The 19,384-nt window shown below is 39.4% G+C and overlaps 1 protein-coding gene across 24 annotated transcripts in view; it reads right to left on the reverse strand.

Annotated features, from left to right (window-relative positions):
- LOC106095735 (cell adhesion molecule Dscam2) overlaps positions 1-19,384 on the reverse strand; it is a 433,819-nt gene that overhangs the window by 62,881 nt on the left and 351,554 nt on the right. For all 24 annotated transcript variants that reach the window (XM_013263055.2, XM_059369670.1, XM_059369663.1 and 21 more), the window contains 7 exons: positions 12,282-12,401; positions 10,685-11,911; positions 10,434-10,589; positions 8,873-9,556; positions 8,707-8,815; positions 5,542-5,718; positions 5,316-5,482 (listed from right to left, as the gene is read on the reverse strand). In XM_013263055.2, the coding sequence (XP_013118509.2) occupies positions 5,316-5,482; positions 5,542-5,718; positions 8,707-8,815; positions 8,873-9,556; positions 10,434-10,589; positions 10,685-11,911; positions 12,282-12,401 (2,640 nt within the window). The remainder of the gene's footprint in view (positions 1-5,315; positions 5,483-5,541; positions 5,719-8,706; positions 8,816-8,872; positions 9,557-10,433; positions 10,590-10,684; positions 11,912-12,281; positions 12,402-19,384) is intronic.

Genomic DNA, 19,384 nt, shown 5'->3' on the forward strand with positions numbered 1-19,384 from the left:
GGAAAAGACCCGAGAAGGACAAATCAACACCTACCATCTCGTTGATAACTACAAAGGAGCCTCGACACCCCTTTACGTTCAAAGGTATTTCAAGCCATGTCTGAGTATGGTATCCCTGCAAAATAAATAAGGCTCTGCAGAATGACACTTGCCGATACGCGTTCCTCAGTATGAATAGGATAGAATCTCTTCAAACCATTCAATACCAAACGAGGTTTCAGACAAGGAGATAGCCTATCGTGTGATCTCTTTAATAACTCGCTGGAGAAGATTACACGAGATGTAGATGTGAATAGATATGGCATACTAATCACAAGATAACACATGCTACTCGTCTATGCCGACGACATCGACATCATAGGTAGGTCACCGGAAGTAGTAAATGCAGCCTTTGAAAGAATCGAACGAGAGTCAGTGAAAATGGGTTTGGCTGTTAATGGAGATAAGACAAAATGGATGGTTTCAATCCCAAAACGCCTTGTACAAACGAGCAGATAAAGAAAATGGAGAAAGTAGGGAACCACAACTTTGAGATAGTCAGTAACCTCTGCACCGCCGTAAACGAAACGAATGATACCAAACAGATGCTACTTTGGATTAAGTAAGCAGTTTAGAAACAAGGCCACCTCTCTATAAACGAAGATTACACTATACAAGACCCTGATAGTACCCGTGCTGTTATATGGTTCTAAAGCATGGGTACTTGTGAAAGCAGATGAGGCAGTGCTTGGAGTATTTGAGAGAAAGATTCTTCGTAAAATATATGGACCAGTTTGTGATAATGGAGAATATAGGCGACGTATGAACCACGAGCTGTATGAGTTGTATGACGACGATAGCATTGTTACACGCATCAAAATACAACGGCTGCGTTGGCTAGGTCATGTTGTCAGAAAGGATGAAGAAGCTCCAGCAAAGAAGACTTTTGAAGGCAAACACGATGGTACACAATACTACCCGTGTTGTTATATGGTTCTGAGGCATGGTTACTTGTGAAAGCAGATGAGGCAGTGCTTGGAGTATTTGAGAGAAAGATTCTGACGATGGCATAGTTACACGCATCAAAATACAATGGCTGCGTAGGCTTGGTCATGTTGTCAGAACGGATGAAGAAGCTGCAGCAAAGAAGTCTTTTGAAGGCAAGGCACGGGAAGGCCAAAAGCCCGATGGAAAAATCAAGTGGTGGGAGATACGTCGAAACTTGGTGTCCGAGATTTTAGAATGAGCGCAGAAGGTCGAGGCACTTGAAACGCTATTCTACGTTCGGCTAATGGAACCAATGTTCTGCCATAGCCAATTAAAGTAAGTAAGTTTGTACATACATAGTACATAGTTTGGGAATATACGGATATTTCTGGGTATAGGCTATATATTTTATTTTCAGTGTAAATGTATTTAGCGAAAGTTTCGGAATAATTCCAGATCTTTAAAAATGTCAGGCAATCTTTGAATACCAAAGTCATAAAGCTTATATAGTGCCGGCACTATACGGACTACATTGCCAGGGAAAATAAATTTTTAGAATACTTGAAGATTTTTATGTAACAACAGCTATGATCCTTTAAGATTGCTTAAAGACCTGTACTAAAATACAAGCAAAAGCTTTATGCTGAATTGAAGTCTCAGAATTTTTAGGGATATTCCATTTGCAAAAAATATGTATTAAAGGTGAATACATATTGGACATACAGATATCTGATAGATAGATTACCTATGGACTACTTACAAACTGCTTGGGAATGCATGTGTATATGTAATAAATAATTGAGATCAATTTTTACATATCAAAGAACAGTTGAAGGATATTTACATACATGTAGAGGATAATCCTAAGTAATCTCATGCCTAATTTCGGTAATCTATCAAAGTCGGAAACAGAAATGATCATGGATTGTTCAATCGAATACCGATATTACTGCAAAATTTGGGGACATATCTGTATTTGGGTAATGGCCCGGCCGAATCTGTAACCATTACCATGGATACCGCTAAAAATCTGTCGCATTATTGGTAATGGGGCCGGAGACTTTGGAAGAGAGCACGTAGTAAAAATGAGGAAGTTTATTGGGATGTGTATTACACGCAACTTAAGGAATACAGTAAGATATTGAGAGCGACAAAACGTGCTCTCAAGAAGGATTTCTTTGAACAGTTCGTTAGATATAATCACGCCGCCAAGATGAAAAAATTTCTTTCAAAGACCCATGTCCAGCCTGAAATGTTAGTAGTTAGACAACGGTAGGCATGTTAAGACTTTTGAGAACGCATTTTTTACAGGATTCAACGGGATTCACGAAGACAGCGAAATCTTGGTATAATAATGTTGATCGAAGGCTTTTTATTACAGAATTCTGTAATTCCGAAATATAAACGGCACAACACGGGAGGCATTTTACTGCCACTTCTAAGGGTGACCCCAATAAATAACCTATTACGAATGCTGATTGAGGAAGAATTTGAACCCGTCTGCTACGCAGTCGATGTTATAATACTTCTAAAGTGTAAGGATCCGAATCAGCTATTAAGAAAAACCGAAAGTGTCTTGGAAATGGCATACGACTGGACTAGCCTAAGAGGTCTCAATGTCAACCCAGAGAAGACTGAAATTCGCCTGTTCACGACTATAATAAAGGTGTGCCAATTTGACACACCACGTTTCCCCAATAGAACGGATTTGACATCGGGCAAGGTCAAATACTGAGGAGTAATCTTGGACAGGGAACTGAATTTGAAGTGTCATTTGCGGGAGCATACCTAGACGGCTCACAGATGTTGGACACTATGTAGATGGGCCGTAGGCTTGAAATGGGGCCTGAATCCAAGAATAGTCCACTTGCTCTACAGGATCGTAAGTAGATCAATATTTTCTTATGCCTCAGTAGTTTGGTGAACTGCGATGGAGAAAAAGTGCAACGTAAGGATAATACTACAGGTTCAGAGAACTTGTTGTCTTGGCATAGGCGGAGCGATGAAGACTATGCCTACTAAAGCACTGGAGGATAATAAAGGTGGGCCTATTTGATGCACCACGTTTCCCCTATAGAACGGGCTTGACATCGGGCAAGGTCAAATACTGAGGAGTAATCTTGGACAGGGAACTGAATTGGAAGTGCCATTTGCGGGAGCGTGTCTAGAAGGCTCACAGATGTTGAGTACTATGTGGATGGGCCGTAGGCTTAAAATGGGGCCTGAATCCAAGAATCCACTTGCTCTACAGGAGCGTAACTAGACCTAGACTATTTTCTTATGCCTCAGTAGTTTGGTGGACTGCTATGGAGAAAAGGAGCAACGCAAGGATAATACTACAGGTTCAGAGAACTTGTTGTCTTCGCATAGGCGGAGCGATGAGGACTATGTCTACTAGAGAACTAGAGACTATTCTTGATATGAGACCCATAGATATACAGATTATGTATGAAACAGCCACTGCGGCAATAAGACTTAAGGCGATGGTAAAATGGATAGCGGATCGGAGCAGGTCATACCATAGCGGTATAATGGAGGCGACGATAGTAACCCTGAAAGGAATTGAAGTGAGAGGCGCCAGCGGCACAGTATTCGATTGACGGAACTCTGGTATTGCCAATTGGAAGTTCATGTTACACGGATGTATCAAAGCTATAGGACAGATTGGGCCTGGGGTCTACATTGAGAGCCCAGCGACTGAGGTCTGCTTTGGCTGTCTGACCATCATACGGTCCTGCAGTCGGAAATTCAGGCGATAACGGAATGCGTGAAGTGGTATGGTGTTATTGGGAGGACGTCGAGTGTGACTGTAAACTGTCTTTACGGGCAAAAAACTGGCCATCAGGGCAATAACAACCAATATGTTTAGGTCACGAAAAGTTTGTATTGGATTGTAAGAAGGAGATAAACACCTTCTCTGAGAAAGGCACGATCCACATCGTTTGTATGCCATGCCATAGTAGAGTAAGGGGGAATGGAAGAAGCAGACGATTTGGCAGTGAAATCCAGAGAACTGCAGTTAATAAACATGGTTAACCCGAAGCCCTTTGGGTCGACGCAGTCCAAGTTGTAGGCATGGGTGACGAACGCTCACTGTGGAACAGCGTCACGATCGGCAGGATGACGAAAATCGTATGGGGATAACCGGATCTGAGAAGACGAGGCGGTCAGTATAGCCTTCGGTAACATAAAGGAACACATAATAGTACGAGCTCACTTCCACATGCAAATGTAGCTACAACAACAGCTCATTTATGCAAAATCGGTGCGGCAAGTAATAGTATGTGTAAGGCTTACGGTGAAGATGATGAGACGTTAGAGCGTTTCCTATGTCGTTCCCGGCTTTTGCGGTGGGGAGACAATAACAGATATGAACCGACTTCGGTGGAATGCGAAACATTTTCATTTCCTAGTTAACTTTTCAAGTATTTAAACCGTACAACAAGCAATTGGCATGGGACGGATTAATATCCCCACCCTTTTTTCTACCTAAAAGTTTGGGGACAGTTTAGGGATTTCAAGAGTATGTGTTAACGGGCAATCAATCAACGTCGGAAAATGTCCATGGCCTGTAAATTAATCCATGATTTAATTATCATGGAAAGGTTTTGGAGCAATTGACATGAAACGAATATATGTTTGGGGAGATTAAAATTTATGTGAATTCTAATTAAGAAAATGTTAATGTGTCCATAGGCTGGATTTGTATTAAACACCACAATTGATTGTATTAAACACCACAAATTAATTAAATTTGAGGACAGTCCAGTACATTTTGCGATTTGGTAACTGTGTATGGCCTGCTAATGAGACAAAAAACTCAATTTCATGGAAAAATATCAAAGTATTGTTTTTGGGGACATTCTAATTTTTGCCAATACGAATAACATTTCAGTGTTTATGGACAATTTTACAGAAAGGAAAATTTTAGGATTTCATGGCTGAACAAAAATGCGTGGGGACAGTCCAGAAAAAAACTCTTTGTATGGGTTAAGTATGTTTGTATAACGGTTAGTCTAGGACTATTAAAATTTGGCTCACCCTGCAAATGTTTAAGGAGAATTTATATACAATTCATCGAATATTTGGTACAAACTAACAACAATGGTATTAACTGAACTTCAGTTAATTAACCATAGCCTCTATTCATCTGTCTACACATCTTTAAAAGAAATTTGATTATAAACCTTAAATATTCACGTAGTTTCAAATATGTACAAAAGCAATGTTTATCTTTAATGAATACAAGAAATTTGTCTACAATTTTCCCTTTTAATGCCAAAGGGAAAATGAGAGCAAATTGTCCATGTTTAAGAATCAAATTAAATTGGAAAACAGAGTATAAATACCTCCGGTAACAGTAAGAGTGGCAAAGTCATATTCAGCAACAGTGAAACCAGCAGAGTTATGGGCTGTGATACGTAAGTTATACCAAGTGGCGGGTTCCAAATCTAAAACGACGTAGTTGTTATCGGGCTTGACATTATTGGAGATTTGATTCCATTCGATTTGGTCGCTGAATAAATAAAAAAAAACCTTAGTGAGCTGACCATCAATTTAATATGGCAAACATACCGTTTTTTGTTTTCTACCACAAAATGAGACATGGGACAGCCACCATCTTTCCAGGCCTTGAAATGTAATGACACCGAGTTCGAGGAGACTTCAATGAATCGTGATTTTTCAGGTAATTTAGGTTTGTAGCCCTTAGTGCGAGTGTTTAGAATGTCTGAAGCTTCGCCAGCGCCAATGCTGAAAGTAAAAGGAAGTTAATGTTAAAAATCAAAAGCTGTAAAGTCAAATCGTTTAAAGGATGTAGTTCCTCCTTTTATTAAAGAAAATGTGTTTGGTGAAGGAAATCAGGATAAATCTTAGAACAAAGAACTTGAAAATGTATGTATTGAAGAAATGTTTTCTTCTGAAGAAAATGGAAGAAGGTGACCTAATTGAATATTCAGATACAGAATACAGATCCTATAGGACATATTTAGGTTGGGAATTGATGTCTGTATTGTTAAAGTCAAGATTGCCAATATTTAGGTGTGGTATTGATGTCTGTATTGTTGAAGTCAAGATTGTCAATCAGTCAGTCGTTGAATCAATCGCTTGGAGGTATGGCCAATCATTATCTACACTAATGAAGTGGAGAATGGTAAATACCATGTAACGGCTCGTTTCCGACTAGATAGACATCAAACCTGAGTTATATATAACAACCCGTAGTTTCACCGAGATGGGTGGTATTTATTAAAAGCATTCAAATGTCACATTTTTCTCTATTAATGTAATCTGTCTAAAATAAATTCATTGCTACGATATGCGATCAACAACCCACCATCATGCCATGAGGGCTGCGTACAATCCTTCGTCATGTGTTACAATACCGAAAGAACCACAATGCTGATTCAATCCCTAGACCAGTACCGGGTGGACCCGGTAAGGAACAGGTGGATAAATTGTATGTCCCATGGCATAAATATAAGGGAGAAAGTGGCACAGGGCAAGCCACAAGGGGGCATTTTATCGCCACTCCTATGGGTGACCACCATAAATGACCTATTACGGATGCTGACTTAGGAGGGATTTGAACCCGTGTGCTACGCAGACGATGTTATAATACTTCTAAGACGTAAAGATCCAAACGAGCTATGCATAAGGGCCCAAAGGGTATTGCATATGGCATATGACTGGGCTAGACCCAGAGGTCTCAATATAAACCCAGAGAAGACTGAAATATGCCTGTTCACGAGGAAGACGAAGGTGGGCCAATTTAACGCACCATGTTTCCTCAATGAGACGATTTCGATATCTGACAAGGTCAAATAATTAGGTGTGATCTTGGACAGGAAACTGCATTGGAAGTGTCACATTCACATAGTGCGGCTATGAGACTTAAACCGATGGGAAAATGGATTGAGAATGGGAGCAGCTCATATCATCGCGGTATAATCGAGATGACGATAGGAAACCTGGAAGGAAGGGAAGAGGTTTCCGATCGGATACCTGAGATGAACCTTGAAGTCGGAACCCTACTATTGCCATCTGGAAGATCATGTTATACGGATGGATCAAAGCTAGAAGACAATATGGGCCTGGGGGTTTACATTGAAAACCCAGGGACTGAGATCTGTTTTAGACTGCCTGATCATAATACGGTCCTGCAGGCGGAGATCAGGGCGATGACGGAATGCGTGAAGTGGTATGGTGTTAACGCGAGGACGTCGAGTGTGAACATCTTTACCGACAGTAAAATTGCCATCATGGCAATAACAACCAGGACGGTAAGGTCACGAACAGTGTAAAAAGGAGATTAACGCCTTCTCTGAGGATGGGAAAATCCGCATCGTTTGGGTGCCGGGCCATAACGGAGTAAGGGGGAATTAAAGGGCAGACGATTTGGCGGTGAAAGCCAAAGGACTGCCGTCAATAAACTTGGTTAACCCGAAGTCTTTCGGGTCGACGCAGTCCGTGTTAAGGGAGTGGGCGACGAATGCGCATGCAACATTGTAGAACAGCGAAACGGTCGGTAGGACGGCGAAAATCCTATGGCGGGATCCAGATCGTGAAAAGACGAAGCTATTACTGAAAGGAAGTAAGAAGGAGGTCAGTATAGCTATTGGTATCATAATGGGACACATAGGACTATGAGCTCACTTATGTAAAATCGGTGCGCAAGTGATAGCATGTGTTGGGCATGCGGGGAAGGTGATGAGACGTTGGAGCATTTCCTTAGTCATTGCTCGACTTTCGCAGCTAACAGATACCGGCACTTAGATGGAGACACAATACCAGACATGAACCAACTTAGGGGAGTGGTATTGAAAACAATTAAGGATTTTGTAAGTAGCACGGAATTCCTAGCTTTAAATTTTCGTTTTAAAGTTTTTTTTGTAGTTTTTAGAGCGCACAACAAGTCGATTACTGGCTTAGGTGTATGTCCATAGTGGCATGGGGCGGATTAATATCTGCACTCTCTTTTCAACCTAAAGTAATCTAACCTACTGCTTTTTTACCACCAATTTTTCCCAAAACATGACATTATTCGGTAAAAATATTTTTCAGTCGTGTTTAATAAATGAGAATAAAAACATCCTATATATATCACATAGAAATTTCTGTGAAATATATTAAATGTATTTTCTCACTTTAATGTAACCGTCGCTTTGCAGAGCGTATGAAATAGCCCATGGCAACAAATCACTCTTCATGGCATGCTGTTTTGTTTTTGAAATATGTACCTGTGATGATCGTCGGGCGTGGGTGCATCCATTTATAAGCGTCGTACGTAGTAGCAATGGGCTGTGTCTGTTATTTTATTTGTACGGCATAACCTAACCTAACTTTCAATTCCGCATGTACAGCCCTTAAGTGTTTACCCCTGCGCTCACGAAATCTTCTAGGTATATCATGTCAAAACCGAGCGATTGCATGTATTTATCATTCTCCACACTTTAGCACAGGTAAACATCGGCGATTCTTCCCAGTGATTGATTCATTGATTGATTGCCTGACAGTTTGATTAATTTATTGACTTGTCATATGCTAAAAGCTTTACCAACATACACCACAAACCATACATTATTCAATCCCATGGCTGCCGGTTCTACGTATCGGATTGACCCATTGGAGTTCTTCTTCGGCAAGCCTCAGTGTATAATACACTGCTACAACAACAACCATACAATCATTCTCGGTAGCTTTAAAAAGTATCTAATTCTTGGCTTTCCAATCCATACTTACTTGTTAAATCCTGTAGCATAGACCTGATAACGTGAACCGCACAATAGATTTTCAATGTTGAACTTTTGGGCATCAACGGCAACTTCAGCGGTTTCCCATTCGCCAAATTCTTTAAAAATTTTTTAACATTAGTATGATTCACTTCCGAAAAACAAGTCTATCTCACCTGGTTTGTAATGCAATGTGTAGCCATGGAGTGGAGCAGTATCACCTTCATGAGGCTTAACCTTGACAGTCAATGAATCAGTGGTGGTGGCCGACAGTGTTACTTGTGGTGACATGGGTGGAGCCAAAACAATCAATTTATGTGTTATAGAGTCCTTGGCAATAGAGTTCTCAGCATGGCAGGTATAATCTCCAGCATCCTGGCGATTTACAGATTTAATCAACAAAGAACCATCGGGTAAAACGCGCATACGATCGTTGCCAGTGAATTCGACTCCCTTAATTTTCCATGTGATTTCGGGTTGAGGTGATCCCACAGCTAAGCAAGGCATTTTGGCATCTTCCTTGAATGTGGCAGTGAAGGTATCATCGAAAGAGGCAATCTTAGCAGGAACTTGATCACTGGGCATGGCAACAATACTCTTTGAGGGTTGACCTTCGCCAATGTTGGTGCTGGCAGTAACCCAGAATTCATAGGGACTGTTCTTTTCCAATTCGGTGGCTTCGTAGCTCATTTGATAGTGGGGAATCTTTTGGCTCTTGGGTTCACCTTCGGCACCTTCAACTTTAGTGTAAACAGTGTATTGTTGAATAATGCCATTGGGTTGTGCTGGTGGACGCCATGAGACCAAAATGGCAGCTTGACCCATAACAAGGGCTTTAACATCGGTGGGAGCTTCGGGAACTGCGGGTAGGGAGTGAATCAAAGAAACATAAGATTAGTGGAATCGAAAGGTAACAGTGGGTGGCAATGTTATACTATACTATGACTATGTTAGTTCTTTTATAAAAAAAAACACCGTCGCCAAATCGAGTAATCCAGAGCCTCAGAAAGTCAAATTGGGAAATCGGTTTATATGGCAGCTATATCAGGTCATCAACCGATTTAGACCATACTTGGAACAGTTGTTGGAAGTCTTGCCAAAACAACATGTGCAAAAATTCAACCAAATTGGATAAGAATTGCACCCTCTAGAAGCTCTAGAAATCTAATCGGGACATCGATTTATATGGAAGCTATACCAGGTTACGAACCGATTTTATCCATACTTAACACAATTGATGAAAGTTATACCGAAACACTAAGTTCAACATTTCAGCTAAATGGGATAAAAATTGCGCTCTCTAGAAGCTCAGGAAGTCAAGATCGAAAATCGGTTTATATGGTAGCTGTATCAAAACATGGACCGATTTGGCCCTTCACAAATTTCAAGCACCAAGTTTTATTATTTCGAAAGTTAGAGTGCTTTCGACAGACAAACGGACGGACATGGTTAGATCGACTTAAAATGTCATGACGATCGAGAATATATATAATCTATGGGGTCTAAGACTCATATTTCGAGGCGTTACAAATAAAATGACAAAATTACTATACCCCCATCTTATGGTGGAGGGTATAAAAAAATTTTAATATTTGGAGGGCATTCTAATTTTTAACAAATTTGCCAATATTGCAGATGATATTTAGGGAATGTATCAAATAGTTCGGGGACGATCTAGCATAATATAAAGCCTTGTGACTATCTCAATCTCTGAATAAAATATTAATTAAAACTTACCATCAGGTTCGGTTTGGCAGTGAATTGGTACGCTGCGAACACCATCACCTCCGGCAGTGGTGGCCAAAACTTGCATAGTGTAGTTGGTGTATTTCTTTAATCCATGTAAAACAGTATCTGAGGAGGCAGTCTTTTTGTAATGGCGTTTAGTTTCATCTAAGCAAGCAGAGAAAAAAAATATGTATCACTATATATAAACAAGTTTGTGTCTTAAGTCTTTTGTTTTCTCATATATAAATGTGTCCACTTACCATACCACTCTTCGCTGGGAGCATACACAACCTTGTAAGTCTTAATAACACCGTTAGCCGATTCCAATGGTGGACTGACCCAGCTAACGCGAATGGTCTGCGAAGTCAAGGTAGTGCAGGAGGTATCGCTAGGTGGTTGACTGGGTGTACCTTCGGCAGTGAATTGCTTTTCTTCATCACTTAGGGGACCAGCACCAATCTTGTTGAAAGCCTGAATAACCACTGAGTATTGAGTGTAGACGCGCAAGTTTGTCAAATCCAAATTGTGTTCTTTGCCTTCTTCGGTTAAAAAGTTTACGGTCTCAAAAACATACGAAGAGTTGGTGTTCGATAGTTTGTAGCCCACATAGTAGCCCAAAATTTCTCCATTCCATTCCGAACGGGTGGGTGGTTTCCAGGTAACGCGCAGAGTTGTCTGATTCACAGGTTCGACTTTAATGTTTTGAGGTTTGCCAGAGGGAGCTTCTTCGGCGGTGATAATGGTGACGGCTTCTGAGGTCTGAGAGGTTCCAATGGTGTTTTCAGCAACAATGCGTATGTTATAGGTGGTGGCTGGATTCAATTTCTGCACTTGAGCTTCGGTAGTATCACCGGGTACCATGACACGATCAATTTCATCCCAAGAGGCACGAGAACGTTTGAATTCAATGATGTAACGGGTAATGGGTGAATTGCCATCGTAGGGTTGGGCCCAGCTCAATTGTACCGAGCGTCCAGATTTATCCAAAACTTTCAAAGCATATGGCATTTCGGGAACTTCCTGGATAATCATGTTGATACTGGCATCATCTGAGCCAAAAGCATTGGTGGCAACACAGGTGAAGAGAGCAGAATCGGAGCGTTCGGTACGTTTGATGGATAATGAGGACATAACACCGGTCGATAGGATTTCTTCGCGAATTGTGTAACGGTTATCATTCTTGGGGTCCAGGCGCATGTTGTTCATGTTCCATAAAATGCCAATGGGTTTTTCGCCTTTAGCTTCACACTGCAAGACAGCTGGTTCACCACGACGGGCAGTTTGATTACGCAATTTTTCGGTGAATTCTGGAGGAGCCTGAACGCTGATCATAATAACGGCAGAGAGTCCGGAACCAATGCCATTTATAGCTTCGCATAAGTAATAGCCTTCGTTGGTCTTTTGAATGTTGTCAATGTGGAGAGTGCCTTCTTCAACGCGAATGTTATCGTTTTTCTTCAAATCTTTGTATTCACCAGGACTGTTGCCTGAATAGGGGAAGAAAGTGAAAGGTGGCGATTTTAGGCTATCAAAAATAGTTGATACTTTTTTGTTTGAAAAAATGTACAACTCTATTGTATATAAAGAATTAAAAAAAATGTTCCAAAATGTTTATTTTTTTTTATTTTATCAAAGCAGACAATTTTATGACGTTTTCCAAATATTTTCTATAAGACGTTGCCAGTTCCTTTTATTTATATTTGTTGATTTATTTTCAGAGATTATTTATTTAGTTTTAATTTTTCACTCTATTTTTTACTTTTATAAAAATCTTTAACAAATTTAGATTTGCTGTTCGTTTCTTAAGTCTTTCGTTTTGCTTGTAAAGTGTCTATGAAATTTATGCATTGTACTTACCCACAGCTTTCTTCCAGGTCAATTGTGGTTTGGGGAAGCCATCAGCTTTGCATTCTACTTTAGCATCAGAGCCTTGAGCAAAAGCCTTATCGGTGGGTTCCAAAATCCATCTTGGTGGTACTATTTTGATTTGTTTTTGAAAATTTAATAGTTAAGAAAAAAAGAGGTAACATTAATACGATTTTCAACAATTATTCAGTTTAATACACATACAGATATATACATAGCATGCGGAAAGGAATTCGTATTTCGTACTAAGCGGAAGGACGGACAGACTAGAAATAACAAAATAAAATGGCATGTGATATTTTCATTTTGTTTATTATGTACAAATTTCTTTAGAAATTTAATGCATTTTTTAGATTTTTGGAAACGAAAGCGAAAGAAAAATTTTTTAAAATTTTACAAATTGAAAATATGAAACCATTTTATTTTGTTTTTTTTTTGTGCTTACTTACGGTTTACAGCATAGGTTTACAGAGGGGTATTTTTATAACAGAAAGATCGAGAATATACTACGAAAATTTTCTACAGATGATTTTGATTTGATTAATTGCTTCGAAATGACTTAGATAATTAATTTTAATATATATATATATATATATATATATATATATATATATATATATATATACCTTCATAGGGCAAGATATGATAACGGTTCAAAGAAACCTCAAATGGTCAGTTTAACATATTTGCTATATGTTCTTCATATTAAAGAAATTTTTAAATAAAAAACATACTTAATTTTACACTTTTTAAATGGTAAGCAAATACTGTTGCTGCATGTAATTGTAGAGAATTATATCGAACAAATAAATTAATGGTATTTAGGTAATAAATACATCATGTATACTAAAAAGGTTATAAATAATTGTGTGTGCTTGGTAGAGTTTTGATTTTTTTTTTTTTTTTTCGAATAATTTGCTTAGATGATTCTATAAAATGGAGAACGAATCTTTTCGGTGAGATGAAATCAGGAATTTTATTTGAGTTGAGCAAATCAGCCCTATTGTGAAACAGTGCGCGTTCTCATTTGAATGTTAAGATTATTGGACAATGAGCAAATATCACTATCTGTAAAGTCCGGACGGCAAGATTAACGATATGTCATATAATTTAGCATCGGTTCCCTTGGAATGAGTATTAACAGTAGAAAATCACACCGGTCAAAATGACCTGTTAGACTTATTTTGAATTAAAAATTCACTGACGGTTTCGAAATGGAGTCAGCGACGAGACTGGGAGTTTACTTCGAGATTCTCGACATTGGTTTGTCAATTAGATTGCCGGACGAGTGCATTACGGCTCCGAGTAAACGGAGATACTCGACATCGGTATGTCTGTTAGATTGCCGGACGCGTGCACAATCTTTTAGTCAGAAGGCTGTGACATTACCCTGGTCGCAAAAGAGATCCGGAGGATGGACCTGCCATCTTCGAAACTCAGGATATGTGTGAAGGCTGAGGGAACTTGGCATGCTGAGAGAAGACGGACACGGGCACTACTCCATTCTGGATGCAAGAGGTAGGCTGAGGAGGGTCTCAGACCATCTGTCTCCAAGAACGTTTCGGAGAGGTTGTTGCGGATTCGCTTTTCCGGAAGGGAGGAAAATGAGGCTCGATCTTCACTGACGATTCCAGGATTGGTGGTTTACTCGGAGATACTCGTCAACGGATTGTCAGTTAGATTACCGGACGATGTGTGTAGGCACGGGCACTGCTCCATTATGGAGGCTATGATTGCAGGAGGTAGGTTGAGGAGAGTCTCAGACTATCTGTCTCCAAGACCGTTTCGGAGAGGTTGTTCCTGATTCGCTTTCCCAGAAGGGAGGAAAGGGAGGCGTATGCTGTGCTTGAGTTGGATGAGACCTCGATCTTCACTGACGGTTCCAGGATGGTGTCGGTTTTGGTGGTTTACATGGAGATACTCGTCAACGGATTGTCAGTTAGATTGCCGGACGAGTGCACAATCTTTCCAGCAGAACGCTGTGGGATTACGTTGGCCGCAAAGGAAATCTATAGGATGGACTTGCCACATTCGAAACTCAGGATATGTATGTAGGCTGAGGGAAATTGGAATACTAAAAAAGACGGACACGTTCTTCTCCATTCTTCGCCATAGCCTCCATTCTGGAAGAGGTTGTTCTGGAGTCGCTTACGCGGAAGGGAGAAATGAGAGGCGAATGCTGTGTTTGAGTTGGATGAGTCCTGCCACCTTCGAAACTCAGGATATGTATGTAGGCTGAGGGAACTTGGAATGCTAAGAGAAACCGGACATGGGAACTACTCCCTTCAGGAGGCTATGGATGCAGTATGTAGATTGAGAGGGTCTCAGACTACCTGTCTACAAAACCGATTCAGGAGAGGTTGTTCTGGATTTGCTTTGCCGGAAGGGAGGAATGAGGAAAGGATGCTTTGTTTGAGTTGAACGATACCACGCCTTTCACGGCCTGAGGATAGACCTGCCACCTTCGAAACTCAGGATATATGTGGACAGTAAGGCGGCCCTCAAGGCTTTGAATGCAACGACCATTAGGTCGAAGTGCGTGGCGAAGTGTTTGGTTCATAACGTTGTGTTAGCCTGGGATCGCGGACACATTGGTGTGCGAGCCCTTCAAAGGTTATAAGATGCAAGCCCTGTTTTTCGGTGTGATGGTAGCTTCATACTTACTGCGTTCCCTATCACCCATGAGGAACACTCTCGACATATTCTTATACAACAGGAACGTAGCCAAGATTTTGTTTTGGTAGGGGTAATATTAGACCTACAACACTATAATAAGTACATATACGCATATGTACATATACGAACAATAGGATTTATTTTCTTTTTCGGAGGGTGTGTTCGTTTCCCTTGGCACCCCCTGGCTATATACATGCCATACACACATACTTTTGATAGCTTATTACTTGGGTAAGCTGACCATTGCTACCTACTGTCTGTGCGTTGATTGGGCCAATATTTGTTCTAGTACGCAGCTTCTATACCAAGGGATCCGCAGGAGTATTTTTTTAAAAAGTCACATCAAAATCATTCGTTTAGTTCTCTGAGTAATGAAGGCTTTTATGTTAGATTTTGGAAATTCGTTTATTTATTTGTTAAAAAATAAGTTTAGTTAGCTTATCATTGGAATTCGAAAATGAGAAATTCAAAACGTAAATCATGTAATTTTTGGTTTTGGGTCTGTAATTTGCGAATTCATCATCTTGGGCTGTTTTGTTGTTTTGTAGAACTTTTGCATACCCATTATGAATCATTTGTCTTACAGGTGCCTTTAATTGCTTTCGATAGTCTGCTATCAATTGCAACTTCATTATACTGTTTTCCAAAATTATTGTTTTCGTTCTCAGCATCTTTTTGGCCATCGGTCTGGTTTGGTCTTTGCTCACACACAGATTCCAATATTGTTTATCCAGCCTCTTAATTTGTATAAGAAGAAATTTTAAACAAGAAACAAAGTTCCATCTACGCATACAATTTTGTTCCTTATTTTTTTTTTATTTATTTATAAGGTTAGGGAAGGTTAGGTTGAAAAGAGTGTGCAGAAATTAATCCGCCCCATGCCACTATGGACATACACCTAAGCCAGTAATAGGCTTGTTGTGAGCTCTAAATGCAAAAAAAGTAGCCTCGAAAAAGAAATTCTAAGTTAGGAATTCCGTGCTACTTACAAAATCCTTAATTGTTTTGCATGCCACTTTCCATGTCTGGTATTGTGTCTCCGCCTAAGTGCCGGTATCTGTTAGACGCAAAAGCCGCGCAATGACAAAGGAAAAGCTTCAACGTCTTTACATCTTCCTCGCATGCCCTACACATGCTAACACTTGCCGCAACGATTCTACATAAGTGAGCTCGTAGTCCGTAGTGGAGGCCACCGTAGCGCAGAGTTTAGCATGTCCGCCCATGACGCTGAGCGCCTGGGTTCGAATCCTGGAGAGATCATCAGAAAAAATTTTCAACGGTGGTTTTCCCCTCGGCTATAAAAAGGAGGCCCCTTATCATTGAGCTTAAACTTGAATCGAACTGCACTCATTGATATGTGAGAAGTTTGCCACTGTTCCTTAATGGAATGTTCATGGGCAAATTTGCATTTTTGAGCTCGTAGTCCTATGTGTCCCGTCATGATACCAATAGCTATAATGACCTTCTTCTTACTTCCTTTCAGTAATAGCCTCGTCTCCTCACGTTCTGGATCCCTCCATAGGATTTTCGTTGTCCTGCCGACCGTTTCCTTACACGCCCTTAACTCGGACTGCGTCGACTCGAAAGGCTTCGGGTTAACCAAGTTTATTGACGGCAGTCCTCTGGCCTTTACCTTTCATTCCCCCTTACTCCGTTATGGCCCGGCAACCAAACGATTCGGATTTTGCCATCCTACGCCCTTAACTCGGACTGCGTCGACTCGAAAGCCTTCGGGTTAACCAAGTTTATTGACGGCAGTCCTATGGCCTTTACCTTTCATTCCCCCTTACTCCGTTATGGCCCGGCACCCAAACAATGCGGATTTTGCCATCCCCAGGAAAGGCGTTAATCTCCTTCTTACACTGCCAGACTGTTTGTGACCTTACTGTCCTGGTTGTTATTGCCCTTATCGAAATTGTATTGTTCGTAAAGATGTTCACACTCGACGTCCTCGCGTTAGCACCACATCACTTTACGCATTCCTTGATCGCCCGGATCACCGCCTGCAGGACCGTATTATGGTCTGAATGTAGACCCCCAGGCCCACTCTGTCCTCTAGCTTTGATCCATCCGTGTAATATGATTTTCCAGATGACAATACTAGGGTTCCGTCAATCCAAGATTGTGCCGCTGGCAGCAGTGCCTCGCACTCTCAGGTATCCGATCGAAAACCTCTTCGCTTCCTTCCAGGTTTCCTATCGTCGCCTCGATTATACCGCGATGGAAAGAGCTGCTCCCATCCTGAATCCATTCTCCCATCGCCTTGAGTTTCAGTGTTTATTTATAAACTTCCAGGTTTCCCCTCGTTTATACAGCGATGGAATGAGCTGCTCTCATCCTCAATCCATTCTCCCATCGCCTTGAGTTTCAGTATTTATTTATAAACTAGAAAGATTAAACTTAGAGACATTTGAGACTTTTTCTCTTTTTATCTAAATAGAAATATGGAAAAATTATTTTGGTGGTGCTTTTATAGGAATTATGAACTTTCAGACTGGAAAGCATACACTCGATTTTTCGACATGTTGTATAGTGTGAGAGCAAATAGCACACTATACGCAGAGAATATTATGAAGCAAACAATAGCTTTCGATTTGAGCAAATTATTTCCAGTTTCTCCGCAATTGAGTTATAGACAAATTAAAAAAAAAAAAAAACTCTTACCATATGCAACACATTTTACATTTCTGCACAAGAAATTATTTTGTATCTAAAAAAACTCTAAAAATTAAAAGTAAATCGGTGACATATATAGTTTTTATAACGATATTCTTTACAGATTATAATTCTATAATAGGTAACAATAGCCACAGAAACCAAATACTTCATCGACAAATAAATAGATTTAGCAAATGGTATAGAGAAATGGAAAGATTTTATAAATAGAATGATTTTGTAATATGTTAATATATATAAACATGTCATCAGATTAAAAATATTAATAATAGATAAAAATTATTTTTAAATTTAATAATGTTTTTTCAATTTCTATTCCATCTTTCTACCTCGCATTTTTAATAAAACCAAAATCATCTGTTTAATTTTTGAGACATTAAATGTTAAAGAATATTTTTTAAAGAATTCCCTTGTCATGTAGATAGATACAACATCAGTCCAAACGAATTTTGCATTGAATTTTTTTAAATTCATTAATTTTTCAATTTTCAAACACATTTTTATTTCGGTGAGTGGCGCTATACACCACACAGTTAACAAATTTTGACGCATGTGTCTTAAGTCTTTTGTTTTGGGTAATGAATATCATTTTCAATTTCTTAAGTTTTGTAAACCCATTTCAAAAATTGCTGTAAACTTTGATAAACACTTAATTGGGAACATTGGAAATCCCAAAGACTTACACACTAAAGCAAAACTACAACAGAAAAAGCTTATAGACTATTTTAAGTAATAAACTCAAGCATAATGGGACAACATAAAGTGAGGGGGGAGAAAAAAAAGAAATTAAAAGGTTAATGAACAGAAAAATACGTTTGATAAGCATGCAGTTGAAACGAAGTGTCAAAGGATGATGCTTTGAGAGGTGAATTTAGTGAAAAGCAATAAAACTGGCCATGTTTAAAGCATTATGGCAAGCATCCTTTAACATTGCTCTAATGTTTAGTAGTAGTAAAATAGAACTTACTTCGTTTATATACAAAATTATAAGAAACTTAATGATGAAAAAACTTAAAATGAGAAAATGAATGCATTAGGGAAGAGGAGAGGAAGGCTATTTAGGTCATAAGGATATTTGTAGGAAGGACGATTCGTAGGCAGAAAGGACATTGAGAGTAGGTTTGGTTTTCATTTCGTTTCATTTCGTTTCATTGAATTTTTCATTTGTTTTAGGCAATGTTGCATGTTGCAATAAAAAAAAAACAAATTTTTTGCAAGGCAGTTAAGGTCTGAGAGGCTGCTTGCCGCATATGGATAATGATGATTATTGAATACGAGAATATGGTAAGAATATGGTAAATTGAGTGAAAGTTAGTTTTTGTTTGGTTATTATGATAGATAGCAATATTTTGTAGTAGCATTTGATGTTGTTGTTGTTGCTGTTGTTAATAAGACATCATGGGTGATTTGAATTTTGTTGTTGCTGTTGTTTGTCTGTTTATTTGTTTGTTGTGAAATACGATTTGCTGCGCACATTTATAGTTTTTTCTTTGTTTCATACACATTTCATGGCATATCAACAATACACTGATAAGAGCTAAAGCTAAATTCGTTCGAAAACAAATCAAAAGAAATTTTCAAAAGCCACAAAATTAGAAGTACAAAAACAATCCAAGTGAATTTATTTTTAACAGAAAAATAACAAAGTGATCAAAAAAAAAAAAATCATAAGGACACAAGACAAGCCTTTGTTGGTTCAGACAAGCCTTTTCTATAGATTGTTGTACAGTGGTGATGATGTG

Source organism: Stomoxys calcitrans, chromosome 5 (genome assembly GCF_963082655.1).
Source record: "Stomoxys calcitrans chromosome 5, idStoCalc2.1, whole genome shotgun sequence".
NCBI classification, from domain to species: Eukaryota; Metazoa; Arthropoda; class Insecta; order Diptera; family Muscidae; genus Stomoxys; species Stomoxys calcitrans.